The 16,164-nt window shown below is 44.4% G+C and overlaps 1 protein-coding gene across 1 annotated transcript in view; it reads right to left on the bottom strand.

The window, feature by feature from the left end:
• Positions 1-9,632: 9,632 nt before the first annotated feature.
• LOC308323444 (uncharacterized protein) overlaps positions 9,633-16,164 on the bottom strand; it is a gene marked incomplete at its 3' end in the record, with an annotated part of 50,482 nt that continues 43,950 nt past the window's right edge. Inside the window, exons 4-5 of the mRNA XM_080775175.1 lie at positions 14,284-14,594; positions 9,633-9,941 (exon numbers count right to left, since the gene is read on the bottom strand). Of these exons, the coding sequence (XP_080631301.1) occupies positions 9,633-9,941; positions 14,284-14,594 (620 nt within the window). The remainder of the gene's footprint in view (positions 9,942-14,283; positions 14,595-16,164) is intronic.

Genomic DNA, 16,164 nt, shown 5'->3' with positions numbered 1-16,164 from the left:
CACTTTTAGTGGATGTAAAGGAACATCGTTTTCATATACATATGATATGTTTCTCCAGTGTAGTGTTTGTCTGTATAACTTCACTGATTACTCATGGCTCTGTTCCAACTTAACAATCGTCATTTCCCTTTTTTTCCCCCTACTTCACTTGAAGGAAGAATCTGTTCTTAATTTCACCAACGTGCTAAGTATAATTAAGGCTCGATTACACAAAAAAACGTAAACATGTAAACAATATTGGCTCCGTTAGTCATCTGTAACAATTCGTTATCGTTTGCTACGACAATCACCTCGTTTCCGCTGGTTGCTGGATCCCTTTCCTTACCAATATATAAAGTCTAGTGTCCCACTAAACTACTCGTTTGATTCTGGTGACTGTACAATTCTCGCCAAGTGCTTTTCTCTTCATTATGGCTTTTTTTTTTATTGAGGACTTTGACAACAGGTAAAATACACTGCTGTGGTTCACGGGGGAGTATCTGCTCATGTTTTGAAATTCCACTGAATGTCCTTTGCATGCCGTATTATAGCCCATTCATTTGTTGTCCGACTGTGTTCCAACAGTCAAGACCGTTTGGGCCTTTTGAAACCAGTTAAAACAACATGCTTTTGAAATATGATTTCTTTCCTTGTCACTTGTGTGTAATAATAATATAAGCCAAGACCCGCCTGTCCAAAGAAAACAAAAGAAGAAGAGAGAGAAAAAAAACCTCTACATGTCAGGTAGTCTAATAACAAGTACTTAAGAACTATTGAGGTAATGAGGTCTGTGTGTCACATAATAGGAACCGTTAAAAAAAAGAAACGACAACATGAGGTATAGTGTGGATTGGTAGAGTTGACAGAGTGATGGAAAGTGCAATACATTGAAGTAAAGACACAGTCAAGTACAGTACTACAAAAAGGAACCAAAAGAAAAAAGCAGGTTCACACTTGGCATTCGCAGAAAAGCGGTTGGGTAATTCACATATAATGCAAAGCAGAGACTTGAAGCGGAATACATTTTATAGTTGCTGCAGCAGTCGGAGCAGGGTAAAGCGTTCAGACGGCCTGAATGTTGGGGTTTGAAACATCGGTGAACGAAACCAGACACTGCCAAGATATGCTGTGTGCGTTATTTTAAGGCATCTTGAGGACGATAATCTGGTGTGTAACATGTTGAATCAACAAATGTTAGCTTTTTCTTTTTTTTCGTAGTTTTTTTTCCCAGATTGTCTGATCGTGTGTATAGGAGTCTCAGATGTAGAGCAAGCCCTGGTTTGGTTTACTACCGTGCGGGATGGTCATGGTACTCTTGAATTAAATGGATATTTTCTCGCCAAAGGCGGTGTGTGCACATGTGTGTGTGTGTGTGTGCACACATTTACTGTATGGAGTTTTAGCCAACATTGTGTGTCTCAGAACGCCCCCCCCCACCTAATACAATCCATCATGGCTCTAATGCCCCGTGAAAGAGCCGATTTACAAGCTCGCGTCGTGCCGCGGTGCGGCGCATCGTGGAGCTTGCAGATCTGCTGTGTTTGGCGCGCGACAGCGGGGCATGCGGCCAAGTATAAAAAGCGGAGCGCAGTAAGTTTTGCGAGTGCTTTTCTCATGGTTTCTACAATGTTGAATAAGAGGCTAAAATGTTATCATGCAACAAACATCTACAGCCCAGGAAGCAGAGATTCATCTAATATTGCTTGGCGACAAAGTTCAGTTCCAGTAAGGACACATGGAATCACTGGACCCTACACAGAGGGAGAAATGAGTTCCACAACTCTTTGAAAAAAAAAGTTCTAGAACATTCCATTACGAAGACGTTCTGCCTTTCACAGTAACCAGCAACCTAATCAGAGATAACAGCCGATTGTGCATGCTGAAGCATTGTATTGTAGAGCAATATGAGCATTTCAATAAAAGTCAAGATGACAGTTGTGTTTTCTGTTTATCCCACCCATATCTAAATGTCACCTATTCATCCCACCCTTCCGTTTCCCCCAAAAGTCATAGAAAATGATGCCAAAGTTATTTACAAAAAATACAAGTCACCTCTGACTCAGGCAATAAAACATACAAAATACTGACATTTAAAGAGAGAGAGCGCAAAAAGCCTAGCTTCACCAATGCGTGAACGCAAACGCCGCGCGCGAGAAGGTGACGCAAACATCTGCCCGTTGCCCCGAAATGAATTTCCTTTTTAATTGAAAGGTAAGACCAGAACGTCACCTATATACATGTTTGTCATTCAGCACTGCTCGGGCTTCGCTTAATTACAGGCATATGCAGAATTTGTATTGAAGAGGTGAGGGCGGTGTCTGTACCGAAAGCCAGTGATTTTCTCAAGAATAAGGAGCACTTATTGTCTTCTAGACGGCGGAGCTTGTCCAGTCAGTGTCCACTCCAGTCCAGGAGGTGACCCTAATTGGGTTTAATTCTAGCTGTCTATAATCAGGGGGGGGGGGGGGGGGGGGCCGTGCATAGACCTTAGACATCAGGTGAATGCAACTTACTGGCATATAAGAGAACATATTCAGTAACCTATGGCCCACACTAGAGGAGACCAGAGGGTAAAAGAACCACTGCTTTAGAGGTGGCACAGCTATTTTCCAATAGAAAGTATATGGGTGCAGTTCAACGTGCCAATTAAGTCTTCTAAAAGAAACTGAAAGATTCCACGCGGGCCGTATCCAGTTCCTCGGTAACCCGAACACGGGAATTAAAAAAAAATCTGAATCAACTGGTTCACCGGGGCTAATAAAAACCACATCGATGACACTTCACGGGAGGACGTGCCACATAGCACCGACCACAATTACAATCAACAACTAAAGTTCTCTTGCAATCGCAACGAGAGACGCAGGCTACCACGACGAACTCAAATTCCTGACGGCAACTTCATCATTATATTAATATAGCTAAATTACTTCATAGAAACAAGAGAAGAGACCGTCGCTATATACGCCTGCCCAAGGTGTATGGTAGAATAGATATAAACTCATCGGGAGGTGCAATCACACGATACATCTGGCAGGTGTTAATGTCACGGTCAGTCACAGCAGTGAACCGTCACTAATGCAGCTGAGGGATGACGGTTTGGTAGTGCTGAAGATTGAGAAGAGATTTGAGTCGAGGTTTACGATTTCAAAGGTAGCGCCCTACAGCATAAAATGTAAGGAAGTGACTGAAAAAGACAGCAAGACGAGACAACGGTGAGCTCCAATTTTGGGCATGTCATCATAAATCAGGCGAACATTAACAGGAAGGGGAGGGGCCAAAATAAACGTACGACATGACACGTTGTGACCTCGTAGGTCGTCCATTTCGGCCCCGGCGATAGTTGTCCGATGCTTGCTTGGAGGCGACCAAGTGCCGAGAAATGCCAATTCTATAAATCACGTGCAATGTTCTGTTGTTTTTAACTACTGTGCTGCAATGTACCAAAAAGGACCATGTGTAACCAACCAGAAGTAATACTATGGTAATATCTGACCTGAACGCATGCAACCAAGAACCACAGCTGCAAACGTTTTTAGGTAATGAAGAAAGCACTAATTTGCAACCCAAGGTGTAATGTAGGCAAATCGTCTGTGGACTAATGAGAGTGAGGGCATCCCTTAATCACATAAATCACTAGAATAGGAGGACGACAAATTGAAAAGTGGGCAACGATAAATTACTAGCACACCATGTCCCCTTGAGCAAGGCACTAACTCTGCTCCAGCCAGTGTTGATTTTGTCGACTAATACTATGACAAAAAAGACAAGACAGACAGACCAGGAGACAGGATAAAAGTGAACTTTGGGCCTTAATGATTAATCCTAGATCGGCTATTTTCAGCAAGTGAAAGTCATTACGACGGCATCAAGGCCCGCCAAAATACATTTTAGTACACTAAAATCTTATGACATTTAGTCGACTAAAACTAGACACTAACACTAAAACATTCCAGGTGACTAAAACTAAATGAAGACTATTCAAGAGACTATATGACTAAAACTAAAATCAAAATCTGCTGTCAACATCAACACTGGCTCCAGCATAGCAGCAGCAGCAGCTCATGGCTTAATACACCAGGTGGGAACGATATGAACGTTAGGTCGATGCATGAATAATAACCGGCATGTTCAGCGAAAAACCTTTTACTGGATGAATAAATGTTAGCAAATTATCCACATTGATTTTCAATTTTTCTTTTCCTGCCCCAGTTATAAATCCCGAGCTACACTGACTCAAAATGTTGCCGGTCGGTGTATCATTATTGACTTAAGAAACACCATCAATATTTGGAGAGCGGATAGCAGAGCGTGCCACAGTAGTGCTGTCAACACACAGCAGGAGTTCATATGCACGCTATGCGTCTGGCTTTCACATAAGCTCTTCGGGTATTTGAAAGAAAACAACGTTGGGAAATTGTCTCCCCTTTGGTCGTCTGTTTCTCTTGTTTCCTTTGTGGTTAGTTTGTGAGTTTCACACCACTTTCATTATCCGCTGCAGAAGTCCACAAATACGAGGGTAATAATAGGGTATCATTGATACATAATATCAATCACTAAACTAAGGAATACAACAATGTTGTATTTCTTATTGATACCCTTCCCCCAAGTGAGGTTTTGTATGAGAACAGCCGGGTTACATGGAAAACACTAATGTAGATGGGCAATTCTACCATCAATTGCATAATTGTCCTTTTGTTTTTCGCAAAAAAAAAAAAAACTTTATCTCCAGACTTTTGAAACGTTTAGTTTGGATGCCTTTATAAAGTTTTGAATGACCTCGACAGTGTGTATATTAAATAAGCAACCTTATCAAATGTATGTGTAATTTATAGGGCCATTAAACCATGAATAAAAGGAAGGTTCAGGTTCAGTGAGATTCCTCAGACGTAATTACCAGGGTTGGGTTCAGTCCTGCACGTCCACATGATTCATTGCTTCGTGGAATTCAATTCAATAACGCATGATCGTTTCTGGTTGGTTCCAGGAAGAAAAAAAAACGGGCTTTTGTTTGAGAACCCAAGTTAGACAGCGCATTGGCATGGTGTAAAGGTGACATTGATTATTACACCAAAGTTAAACCTACGGTCCAGATAAACGACTTCGTCATGAGCGTAAACCATGGTCTGGGGCCGAGCTGTGGGGTTTCCTACGCAGTGAAACAGGGGGGTATAGCAGTGGGGTTTACTACCCGCTACCAGTGGGTAGGTAGAGAGGCTATGGGGTTTCCTATGCAGTGAAACAGGGGCAGAAGTGGCTATTTCAATAGCTAACAGAATCTCTCTTTTGGCCGGTGAGCTTCATTTGGTTCTAAGGAGACTCCTTGGTGGGGTACAGAGGGAGATGACACAAGTGGAACACACTCTCACCTCCCTACATCTCTCAGGGTGCTTCTCCGAAACACACACGCACGCAAACACACACACGCACACGCACACGCGCACGCACACACACACACACACACACACACACACACACACACACACACACACACACACACACACACAGACACAGAGTATTGCTTGCCTGCTTGCTACAAGTCTATGGTTTTGTGTTGCCACAAGCTGTAGAAGAGTCTACAAAGAGGCACACAAAATCTTGAATATCAAGGAAGACACCACAATACGAAACATACAATGAAGACAAATAAAATCATAGAGCCTGGATGAAATAGCAGGCCTTTGAAATAGAAATTGACTGACTGACTGACTTGACAGTGACAGACAGGCTTTCCACCAGTGGGAAAACAACAGAAACCAGCATGACATCATTTAGTCAGCATCTTTAGAGACTTCCATTCCACCAAATCCCACCTCGAACCCTTCCCGTTCTGGAATGGCCCCTCCCCATCCTGTTTCCAAGCCCCTTCCCCTCAACAGAAGGTTGAGGGAAGGCCCAAATAAGGCAGGGAAGCAGAGAGGGACCTCCGCCGCCGCCGCCTCAGGCTCTAGAATGTTCCCAAAAGGACTCTGAAGTCACCCAGAAAAGCAACAACAACCCTACATTTCCACGGTAGCATTGCCGCACTTCCTGGGTCACGTGACCTAAAAAGGTCTTGCGTCGTCATCATCCATCCCCCCCGAGGATTTCCTCTTCCCAAATCCAGCCTCAACTTGCTTCTGTTTGCCTGGCCCCTCGGGACTATTCTCCTTTAAGAGTACCGGAATTATGGGTGAATGAGGAAATGGGAATTGCCTAAAGCCTATATATATACAGTAGCAGTTATGGTGATAGCAGGTTGTCAAGGACAGAGTGAAGTCAATCTACAGTATGTGACTAGTACTACTGTCCATCATTGGTGTCTCACTGAAAGAAGCCATGCTTGATAAAGAGAGGGGGGAGGGGAAAAAAGCATTGCGTTTATAAGTGCCTAGCTAATGCTTGGTCACGCTGTTCGATCTGGATTAGGAACGCTTTTGGCTTCCGCATCGGATAATTGTTTACATTCCAAATATCTCAACTCCTTAACCAGAACAACCCGTTGAGCGTGGTCCCACGTTTAATGATATCATCATCACCACTAGATATCTGCCGCGACGGTCGCGTCAACCGCCCACTAGCGGAAATCGAACCGGCTTCTAAGTGTAACAGAAGATAAGATACACAGCTGTGTTTGTGTGGAGGAGGTATTCGTGTTGAGATGAAAAGTAGAATACTGAGGGGAGAGAGAGACAGGTAGTAGTTGATAGCGGGCTGACGAAGTGAAGGTAAAGAGGAATAAAAAGTAGAAGAGAAAAGAAAAAAAACCCATCATTCTGGTCGGCGATGTGCATCGAAGAGGAGACCAAAAGAACGTCTTCCTTCCGCCTTGTCATTTCTCTCGCTCCCCGCAAACCCTGGCTCATACTGGGCGTCCTTCTCCTTTTTTTTTCTCTTTCGTTCCGTTTTGTTATTCTCCCTCTTTCTCCAGACTTTAATCGTTTTAATCAGTCCTTTCTCAAGTGATACAACAATATAAAATTGCAAAGGTAGAAACGGTCTAACAACAAAAAAAATTAAAAAAGGTTCACATTCGATGAATCCTTAAAAACGCCACTGATGCACAGAGAAGATGCACATTGAGCAGTTCAGTTCAGTTCAGTTTTTTTTTTTTTTGTGTGTTTTTGTGTTTTTTCTTGTCTGTACAAGGCTCTGGGGGGCGGTCCACAGAGAGGGAACGATGCCCCATCGTCCACGTGAAACAACTCACATAAAAATTATAAAAGATCCCCGCGACGACATTCCACAAATGTAAAAATACGAAGAAAATGCACTTGACATTAATCCAAAACATCCAAAAAAAAAAAAAAAAGAGAGAAAAGAAAAGAGGGAGAAAGAGAGAGATAAGAGTCTGTTCGTTTGAGAAAATCATAAAAGGCCACTTAAAAATAAGGTCAAAATGAAATTGGTAGAAAATAAACAAGGTCACTTCATTGGTAAGTGACCACTTCGACTACATTGCTAGGTCCATGCTGTACAGATTTTACAATTAAAAGAGAGAAAAAACTACAACTACAACTCAGGGCAGGGAAGAAATGAAAATCCACCGGCCACAGAGCCTGCTGCTACATCCCCCGAAATTCACCAGCCGCTTTTAATGTTCTACCAGCCAACTCGATTTTTAGATCCATCAAATGTATGTCTGTTCTGCCTCGTATGTGACTGGTAGTGGAGAGGTGTAGCATTTGGCTGGTATTAAGTTTCCCCTCCCTCATCCTTGTTGAACTGGGTTGATGTAGACATGTCACTGACATCCAAGTGGAGATTTTAAAGGAGTGAAAACAGTTCTGTACAGCAGGATGGTGTAATTAGTCCAGTCCGCCCAGAGAGGGCTGACATTGTGCGTATGGCTGTGTGTGTGTGTGTGTGTGTGTGTGTGTGAGCGTGCGTGCGTGCGTGCTGTGTGTGTCTGTGTCTAACTTCTGTCTCGTGGACCCATTATTTGCCACCTGTTTAAAAGTCCGTCCAAATAAAGTCTTGTTTCATGTCAATGGCTTCGATTGAACTGTATCGTGTATCAGCTCAATTCCCTGTATTGGATTAATTAATGATGTTCATATTGTGCCCAGTGTTGTTGTGTTGCGTTGCGTTCCCCCCCCCCATGTCAGGCTAAATGGCGCGCTGTGGTCCAGGTTCTGTGTTCGTCCTGTGGTTCTGCGGTAGTGATCTGGTCCAAACTGCAGGTCCCCTGCTTGGGGCTGCGTTCTCTGTCCTTCCTGGAGTTCTGTGAGGTTCCTTTTGGTTCCGTGGAACGATTTGCTGTCCCTTTTCTTTAAAAAAAAACTAACAGAGTTCTGCTCTGTTAATTCCTTTGGTTCCCTGGGGATCTCTGGAGCTGGTTCGTTCAGAACCAGTCCAGTTATATGGCTGGATGCTGCTGCTGCCGTGCGGACCGATATGTTGACATCCGACCCGGACCCGGCCCTGTGTTAATTCCTCGGGTTCCTTTGAATTCTACTAGGAAGCGGTTCCGTTTGTTTGCTCAGTCTCAAGTCGTCTCACTCATTCCGCTTCTGTCTTTTTTTCCTAGGCCTTCGGGTGATCCCGTTTCAGGCCCCTCGATCCGATTGGTTCGTTTTGTGGATCCATATTCTGGTTCCATCTCAATGAGGCTTTGCATTGAACCCAAAAGAAGCCTTATGCTCTGAGCTGAACGGTCGGTGCCATCTTGGACTGCATTACTTTCAGGCTGGCAGGTGTCTTCATATAAACCTGTCGCTTGAGAAAAGTCTCTATTTGGTGTCTAGTTTCGACTAAGGACTAATCTCATTCTGTTCAACTTCTAATTCGGACTCGGTTCGGTTCTTCTCGACGCGAGTCCAGTGTTTTCCGATGAGTTAACCTGATTTGCTTCCGCGGTGTGGGAACGAAGCACCGAGTTCTCCGTCTTGTGAGAGATCATTCTGATGTTTGTTTTCCGGTTTCCGCACGGTTCCGTTCCGTTCGATGTCCCTTGTTTTCTCTTCCAATTAGTTGCGTTTTTCCCCGTCAACGTGTGCTGCCGTGTTCTGACCCGGCGACCCGGTTTTGGTCCTGATCCTTTTTAAGATTTTCCGTTTCGTTTTTTTAATTCTGTATACTGTGTGGTCGGGTGCAGTTCCACTGCATTCTGGTCTATGAGGTGTTCCTCTGTTCTGGTCCCAGTTCAGTTCCGTCTGGACTAGGTCTGGTTCTGTTCTGTATGGCCCAAGATATGGGGCTTCCTGCCTGTTCTGTATGACCCATAGGGGGCTTCCTGCCTGTTCTGTATGGCCCAAGATAGGGGGGTTTCCTGCCTGTTCTGTCTGGCCCACTTAGGGGCCTGTTTCTCCTGTGTGCACCGAGTTCTGATCCTCGGGTTCTGATTCTGTTCCGTCTCTACAACCGGTTCAACTGCATTCTTGTTCCTTGAGTAATCTGTTCTGCTGACCTGCCGGTTCAGCTCTGTTGAGGTTTTTAAATCCTGCCGGTTGTGTGTTCCGTTTCTGTGTTTCGCTGAAGTCGGTTTCATTTTTGTCTTCTTCGTCAAAGTCGCCCGGGTTTTTGTGTATATACGTTCCGTTTCTGTTTAGTTTGTCCTGGAGTTGGTTCTGTGCTGCGGTGCGGTGCGTCGCGTCGGTGCGTTTCAGGGTCGTTTTTCCCGGGGTTGGTGATGTGGTGCGTTCAGGGTCGTTTCCCCCGGTGGTGACGTGGTGCGTTCAGGGTCGCTTCCCGGGGTGATGGGAGTGCATGTGGCTGTGCAGTCGGGAGGCCGAGGAGAAGCGCTTGCCGCACTCGGAGCAGCGCAGCCCCGGCTGCGACGAGACCGCCGTCGGCGCGGCGGCAACGTGGTGGTGGTGGTGGTGCGTGAGGGGGGAGGGCGGGGCCGAGGTTTCCATGCCGACGCCGCCGTCCCCCCCGCCCCCGCCGCCGCCGCCGTGCGTCTGCCGGTGGGCCTTGAGAAGGGAGGCGCGGCTGAACCGCCGACCGCATTCCTCGCACTCCAACCACACTCTCCTCCTCTTCTTCTGGAGAGAGAGAGAGAGAGAGAGAGAGAGCAAAACACACCCACACGGTTACATAACCAACACACATTCATGTTCATCATTACACCATTATTCAGTGGTTACCTAGTTGTACACTATACAGGCCTTTGCCACACGAGGACGGCTCTGGGCTGTTCCCCTCGCGCAAGTTTATAAACGATATAAAACTTTCCTGCGTCTACATTGCGGTTATGTGTAATTATGTATGCTCTATGCACGAGACCGGTAAACACACAACACACAGGTGTTGCCAAATAACTAATTATCTTGCCAGTCAGATGCGCATATGACATATCTCGGTCATATCAATTTAATCAGCAGAGGCTGCAGAGCAGTACTGCTTCCAGCTAAAGTTTATGCCTATACTTTAAAGCTCACAACGGGGGGCGGCATGGTACATACATTGTGAACTTATGAGTTTGACTTTGGAGATTGAATATATATATATTCGGTGGTGCGCAACACCTCTGAATGTCAGATAATTGCTTGTTTGGATTGATTCCACCTGCTGCAGCAGCACAGCGCTAATCATTGCACAGCATAGGCTATACAAAAGTATAAAAAAAAGAGCAATTGGAAAGAGTCCGTTTATAGAGGAATATGGACAGTAAACAATGGGTTAACCCATTTTTGGTGGGAACCCCTTTTGGTGTTAGCATTATGTTATGCTTTAGCCGAGTGGCGCGCTACGAGCTTGTAGGTCTGCTATTTTTGAAAAGTCAAAGGCACTTTTAGAATCTGATCTCAGGTCAGAATGGGTTAATAATGAAACTGTCAGGATGTAATAAGACATTTTTAGAATCTGATCTCAGGTCAGAATGTGTTAATCTGACTGCAGCGTGCACTGCAGTCAGACCTGCCTGAGAGGAACGGAGGAACTTGTATAGCCTGTATACTAATCTATTCTACACAAGTAAGACGCGCAAAACGCGGGAAGCGAACGCAGCTCGTACATATTTGGGTTTTGGACGTATAGCTGCTTTGGGGACTCCTTATATGGTTATGGCTGAGTCATGGTGACGTAACAGCGGGACAGACAGACACACAGACAGACAGACAGACAGACAGATCGGCTATTTTTGGAGAGGAGATTTATAGACACATATAAAATAGTTAGTTAGTTTGGAGGGGGGCGAGGGGACTATGACATCACCGTTTCAGCAAATTAGGCGGCATTTGGCGTCTCCAAACTTTCCCACTCTGGAAAGTGGTTTCAAAATTAGCCGGTTTTAAGTCCTCTAAAACGCCGTCTCCGTGTGGCAAAAAGTGGCAGATGGGCTAAATACTTGCCCAGGTAACTCAAAACACGTCCTCGTCTGTACACCACCGTAGCCCTCCATTCATTGGTTATCTATAGTTTTACACTAGAATACATTTCAAGATTCTATTGATTACTTTTAAGCACGTCCACTCTGGCGTCGCTATTTGGGGCATATTGCTACAGGAGAAAACGTTTCAAAATGTTCAGGAATAGAAAGAAAAATATATATATATATATTTCAAAAAGCAGATCTACAAGCTCACAATGCGGCATGGAGTGATGTGTTGTGAGCTTGTAGATAGTCTGTTTTTGCTGCGCAACACGTTCCATAGTCTAGACTGAAGACCAAAGGTGATCCGGGACTTTGGAATTACCTGCCTTATAACACTTTTTTTGCCGGGGAATTCTTCAAAATATTGGCGCTAGAGTGAGGCGCGAAAACAACGGTGATGTCATTACATGTTCTCTACGAAACAACTGTGATGTCATTACATGAATAATAAAGAGCAGTGGTTTTCAGTGGTTTTCAACCTAGTGGTCCGGGGACCACCAGTGGTCCTGGATGGGGTTCCAGGTGGTCCCCAGCAAAATGAAAAGAGTTGGTAACCAATTGTCTGATAGCTAAGCCCCTCCCCAAACTGCTATGGTCCAATCACAGCTAAGCATAACATGGGTTAGACCAGAGTGTAGAGTACGTTTTGATCTCGCCGCAAAGCGGGTGCCTATTGGGCTATAGTTCCAAACATTGCTCCTATGGCTGGAACTATCCCATTGAGATACAATGAGCACTTCCGCATCCCATTGTTACAATGGGAGTCAACGCTATAGTGTCGCCACTCTGGGTTAGACAAACCTCTCCACCGAAGGTTTTCCTATATGATAAAACAGTGTTTTCAAAAAGAAATGTCACGCACATATTTTTCCAGTGCATAATATGGCATTGGCAGGCCTTGTTGACGGATTTGCGGAGTCTGGCTGCAAAAAGAGAACCAGTATTTAATGTGTAAAATCCATGATGTTTACATTGGAACGAATGAGCACCGGCTGGACAGTGTCTAAAGTGGGAGAGGGCGGGGCTTAGCTAAAGCTGAATTGGACCTTTAACTTTAACTCTAAGGTTTTCAGGGGGTTCATTCTACGCTCTCAAGAGTTAAATTGTATTGTTAAACATCTGCATTACTTCATTTGCAAGAAGTCTACGCAATTGGATAATTCAAATCAATACAGACAATACAGAATAGACAAGATCTCAACGATAACAAAATGTTTTTTTTTCTTTTCGTTTTGGGTCTGAGAGGCTAAATGTCATCACATGGTGGTGGTCCGTGGCTCAAATGCCAAATAAAGAATGGGCCTTGATATGAAAAGGGTTGAAAAGCACTGTAGTAGAGTACAGGTGGGAGTCACCAGGGGGCGCCATTTGCAGAAGTCCAATACATTATTATTATTTCTTTCTTTCTTTTTTAACCCATTTTTACATCCTGACAGTTTTCTGAAAAAGCTATAAGTCTATGTCAGTCGTTCTTCGATTTCTTCCAAAATAGCAGACCTACAAGCTCGTAGCGCGCCACTCGGTGGCGTGCTATGAGCTTGTAGATCTGCTATTTTTCAATATAATAACACCAAAGGGGGTTCCCGCCCCGAAATGGGTTTTAAATGAGCTCTTTTTTTATTTGATTAATCGACAAAGAAACGGAATAACGAAATGATCAATAGTGGCAGTATTATGGGTACTGTCGAGTGACCCAATGATCTATCGTCTCCTCTACTGTACCACCGACCCGGCTACAGAAAGATGCTGGTGTGGAAACCAACGCACAAACAAGCTTTTCCCCCACAGAACAGAGAAACGGAGCTGGCGTGGACAACCCCTCCCACTGGAACTCACTCTCCTCCAGCTCACGTCAAAGCTAACCCCACCCTCACCACGTTTAAAAAAACCACAGTCAAAACCCACCTTTTCGGATAGCTTTTAACATTTTTACACGAGTTATTCTTATTCCTATACGTTTTTTTTATTCATTTTGTTGCCGTTTTGTAAAGCGACTTTGAGTACGGTACTCGCAAAAGTGCTATATAAATTGCACGTACGTATTATTATTAGGGATGCACCGAAAGGGAAATTCTTGTCCGAAACTGAAAACCGAATATAGGAAACAGTTGGCCGAAAACCGAATACCGAATATCCGAATATGATTAATATTAAATATCTGTTTTCCTACCATTGCTGTCATGGCCGTACCTTAAAGCTACATGATTATGGCAAAATAAATGGTTATGGCAAAACTTAACTTAAAAAATAATCACTATTATGGGTCCATAAAACATTTATTCTTCTCTTTTGAATGCATTAATTGCATACACTATTCGGTGATATATATTCTGCCTATTTGGGCCGAAACCGAATAGGCCGAAAATGCATTTTTAGCCATTTTCTGCCGAATATTTTCTGCGGCCGAATATTCGGTGCATCACTAATTATTATTATTATTATTATAAATTGGCTAGATGTTTGGAGAATGGAGATTACTAGAGACGCCTTTGGAGGACTCGCCTGAGGAAAAACTGTTTTTTTTATTTTTTTAATCCAAAATGAGTTAATAGCACAGACTCTTCACATACTAGAGCAAGTCTGAAATAAATGTCAGAGCTGAAGTTGACATGTACATATGAAATAAATGCTTAAACATTAGGGCTGACCCAAACAAAATTGATTAATCGACGTTCAATCAATACGCACGGGGATCGATTTTGAAATAAAACATCGAATAGTCACATTAAAAAAAGCGGACGCTTTTGGTCCGCGAGAGGCGCCATTTAGTCCGCGAGCCTTTTGTGTGTCGAATGTGTGTGTCGAATGCAAAGTCGGTGGGTCAAACGGTTCTCGAGTTACGTGCATTACAACCGTACACACACACACACACAGAGACGTGGCGCATTTATATTTACAAAAATTCAATGACTTTTAGCCTCGGACAGAACCATTCACATATCGTCGCTGTCGGGCGGAAATCTCTCATCGACATATCTTAAACTCTGTGCGTTTTAAAAACCCCTCCTCACCTTTCTCCCTTTGTCCTCCTCCCCCTCCTCGGCCCCCCCGTCCTCCCCGTCCTCCCCCTCGTCCTCCTCCTCCTCCTCCTTGATGGTCATGGGCGACGGGTACGCCGTGCGGAGGAGGAGGCGGTCGGCGGGCGGCTCGGCGGCGGCGACGGCGGCGGCGAGCTCCCGCTGGCGGCAGTTGGCGATCTCCGCGGCCAGGGCGGCCAGCGTCTCTGTGGCGTCCGCGTTGTCCTGGTCGTCGTCCAGCAGCTGAGCAGGGAGAGTCAGCAGACGGTGGAGCATGGATGCCGACGAGCAGTGGCCGGAGAGGTCTGGAACACACACGCACACACACACACACACACACACACACACACACACACACACACACACACACACACACACACACACACACACACACACACACGCACACACACACACACACACACACACACACACACACAGGGGAGAGAAGAGAGATTATTATGGAGCATGGAGGCTGACGAACAGTGACCAGAGAGGTCAGGAACACACACACACACACACACACACTCGCAAACGTTTTCCTGACAAGGACCAGAATATGTATTTGGCCGCAGACCACGATCTCAAGAATGTTTTGTTCCAGGGACCCCCCAGAAGCAAAGATATAAACGTTCTCCGTCAAAGAATATATATATTCAAAGATTTCTGCCACATAAGGTTTTTCTAAAATCCGCAGATCTACAAGCTCACAACGCAGCACAACGTAACACATTGTGAGCTTGTAGATCAGCTATTTTTAGTGAATGTTCCCCTGACAAAAACGACATGAAAACTAAATAAAAACTAAGCCATGATGACTAAAACTATGACTAAATATAGTGTCGATTTTGTCAACAAATAAAAACTAGACGTTAATTAGGAAGGGACTAGTGGACGAGAAAGTCATTTTACAATTATTTGCATGCTGGGAAATAGCTGATCTACAAGCTCACAACGCGTCGCAAATCAACCGTAGATTTAGTCGACTAAAACGAGACTAACACTGAAACATTCCGGGTGACTAAAATTAAATGAAGTTTTATTCCAAATCCAAAGACTATGACTAAACAAAAATAGTAACTTGCTGCCAAAAACAACGCTGTGTGTGTGTGTGTGTGGAACTACTTCTCCAAAGCGAGTGATATCCACAGCCACGACACCAGAGGGAGCACCCATGATCTGGTATCACACAAGTTTAGAGCAAACTCATTCTACTGCTCAGTGCTCTGCCAGCCAAAATGTGGAATTCCTTGACACCATCCATTAAAGGATGGGTAACACTGGGTTCTTTCACAATTGGACTGAAACAATCCATCAGACCGTCTGATAGCTTCAGACCACAAGGGGAGGTAAATGTAATTTCCCACTGTCTTTTGTACAGTGTTTGTATTTGTTGACGACACAAAATGTTCCAGGACTTTTGTTCTGTTGCCTTAATGTCTTTACTGCACCATGTGCTGTGCTGTTTACATTTCTGCCCAAGAAAGGATTCAAATAAATCAAAACTTGGGCCTCTTTCTCCCCCCCCCCCCGTCTTCATCTTGTACATTGGCTATGTTTGGCTAATGTTCCCCCTGATTATGGATGTCGCGGTTCGTGTGGTTTTAAAGGCCTCGTGAAATCTAAATTAGAGCCAGATCCAATGCTGATCCCAAGTTAGGAGAGTTTCCGATTGGTTTGTCCGATATTTTTGAAAAAACAAAAAAGGAAAGTATGTTAAAGTTTCTCTTTACCGACATGGAATAGAGCTATAATATGATCTAGAGAACGGATTGAGCGTACGATATGATTGGCTGGCTCCTATCATAGTACCCCTCGAGCGTTGATATGATTGGCTGGCTCCTATCATAGTACCCCTCGTGCTGTTCTTGTGGTACT

The sequence above is a fragment of the Protomyctophum bolini genome (assembly GCF_963924005.1).
Source record: "Protomyctophum bolini genome assembly, chromosome: 11".
NCBI classification, from domain to species: Eukaryota; Metazoa; Chordata; class Actinopteri; order Myctophiformes; family Myctophidae; genus Protomyctophum; species Protomyctophum bolini.
The sequence above is the reverse complement of the archived record's forward strand: the minus strand, read 5'-3'. Positions and strand labels throughout refer to the sequence as shown.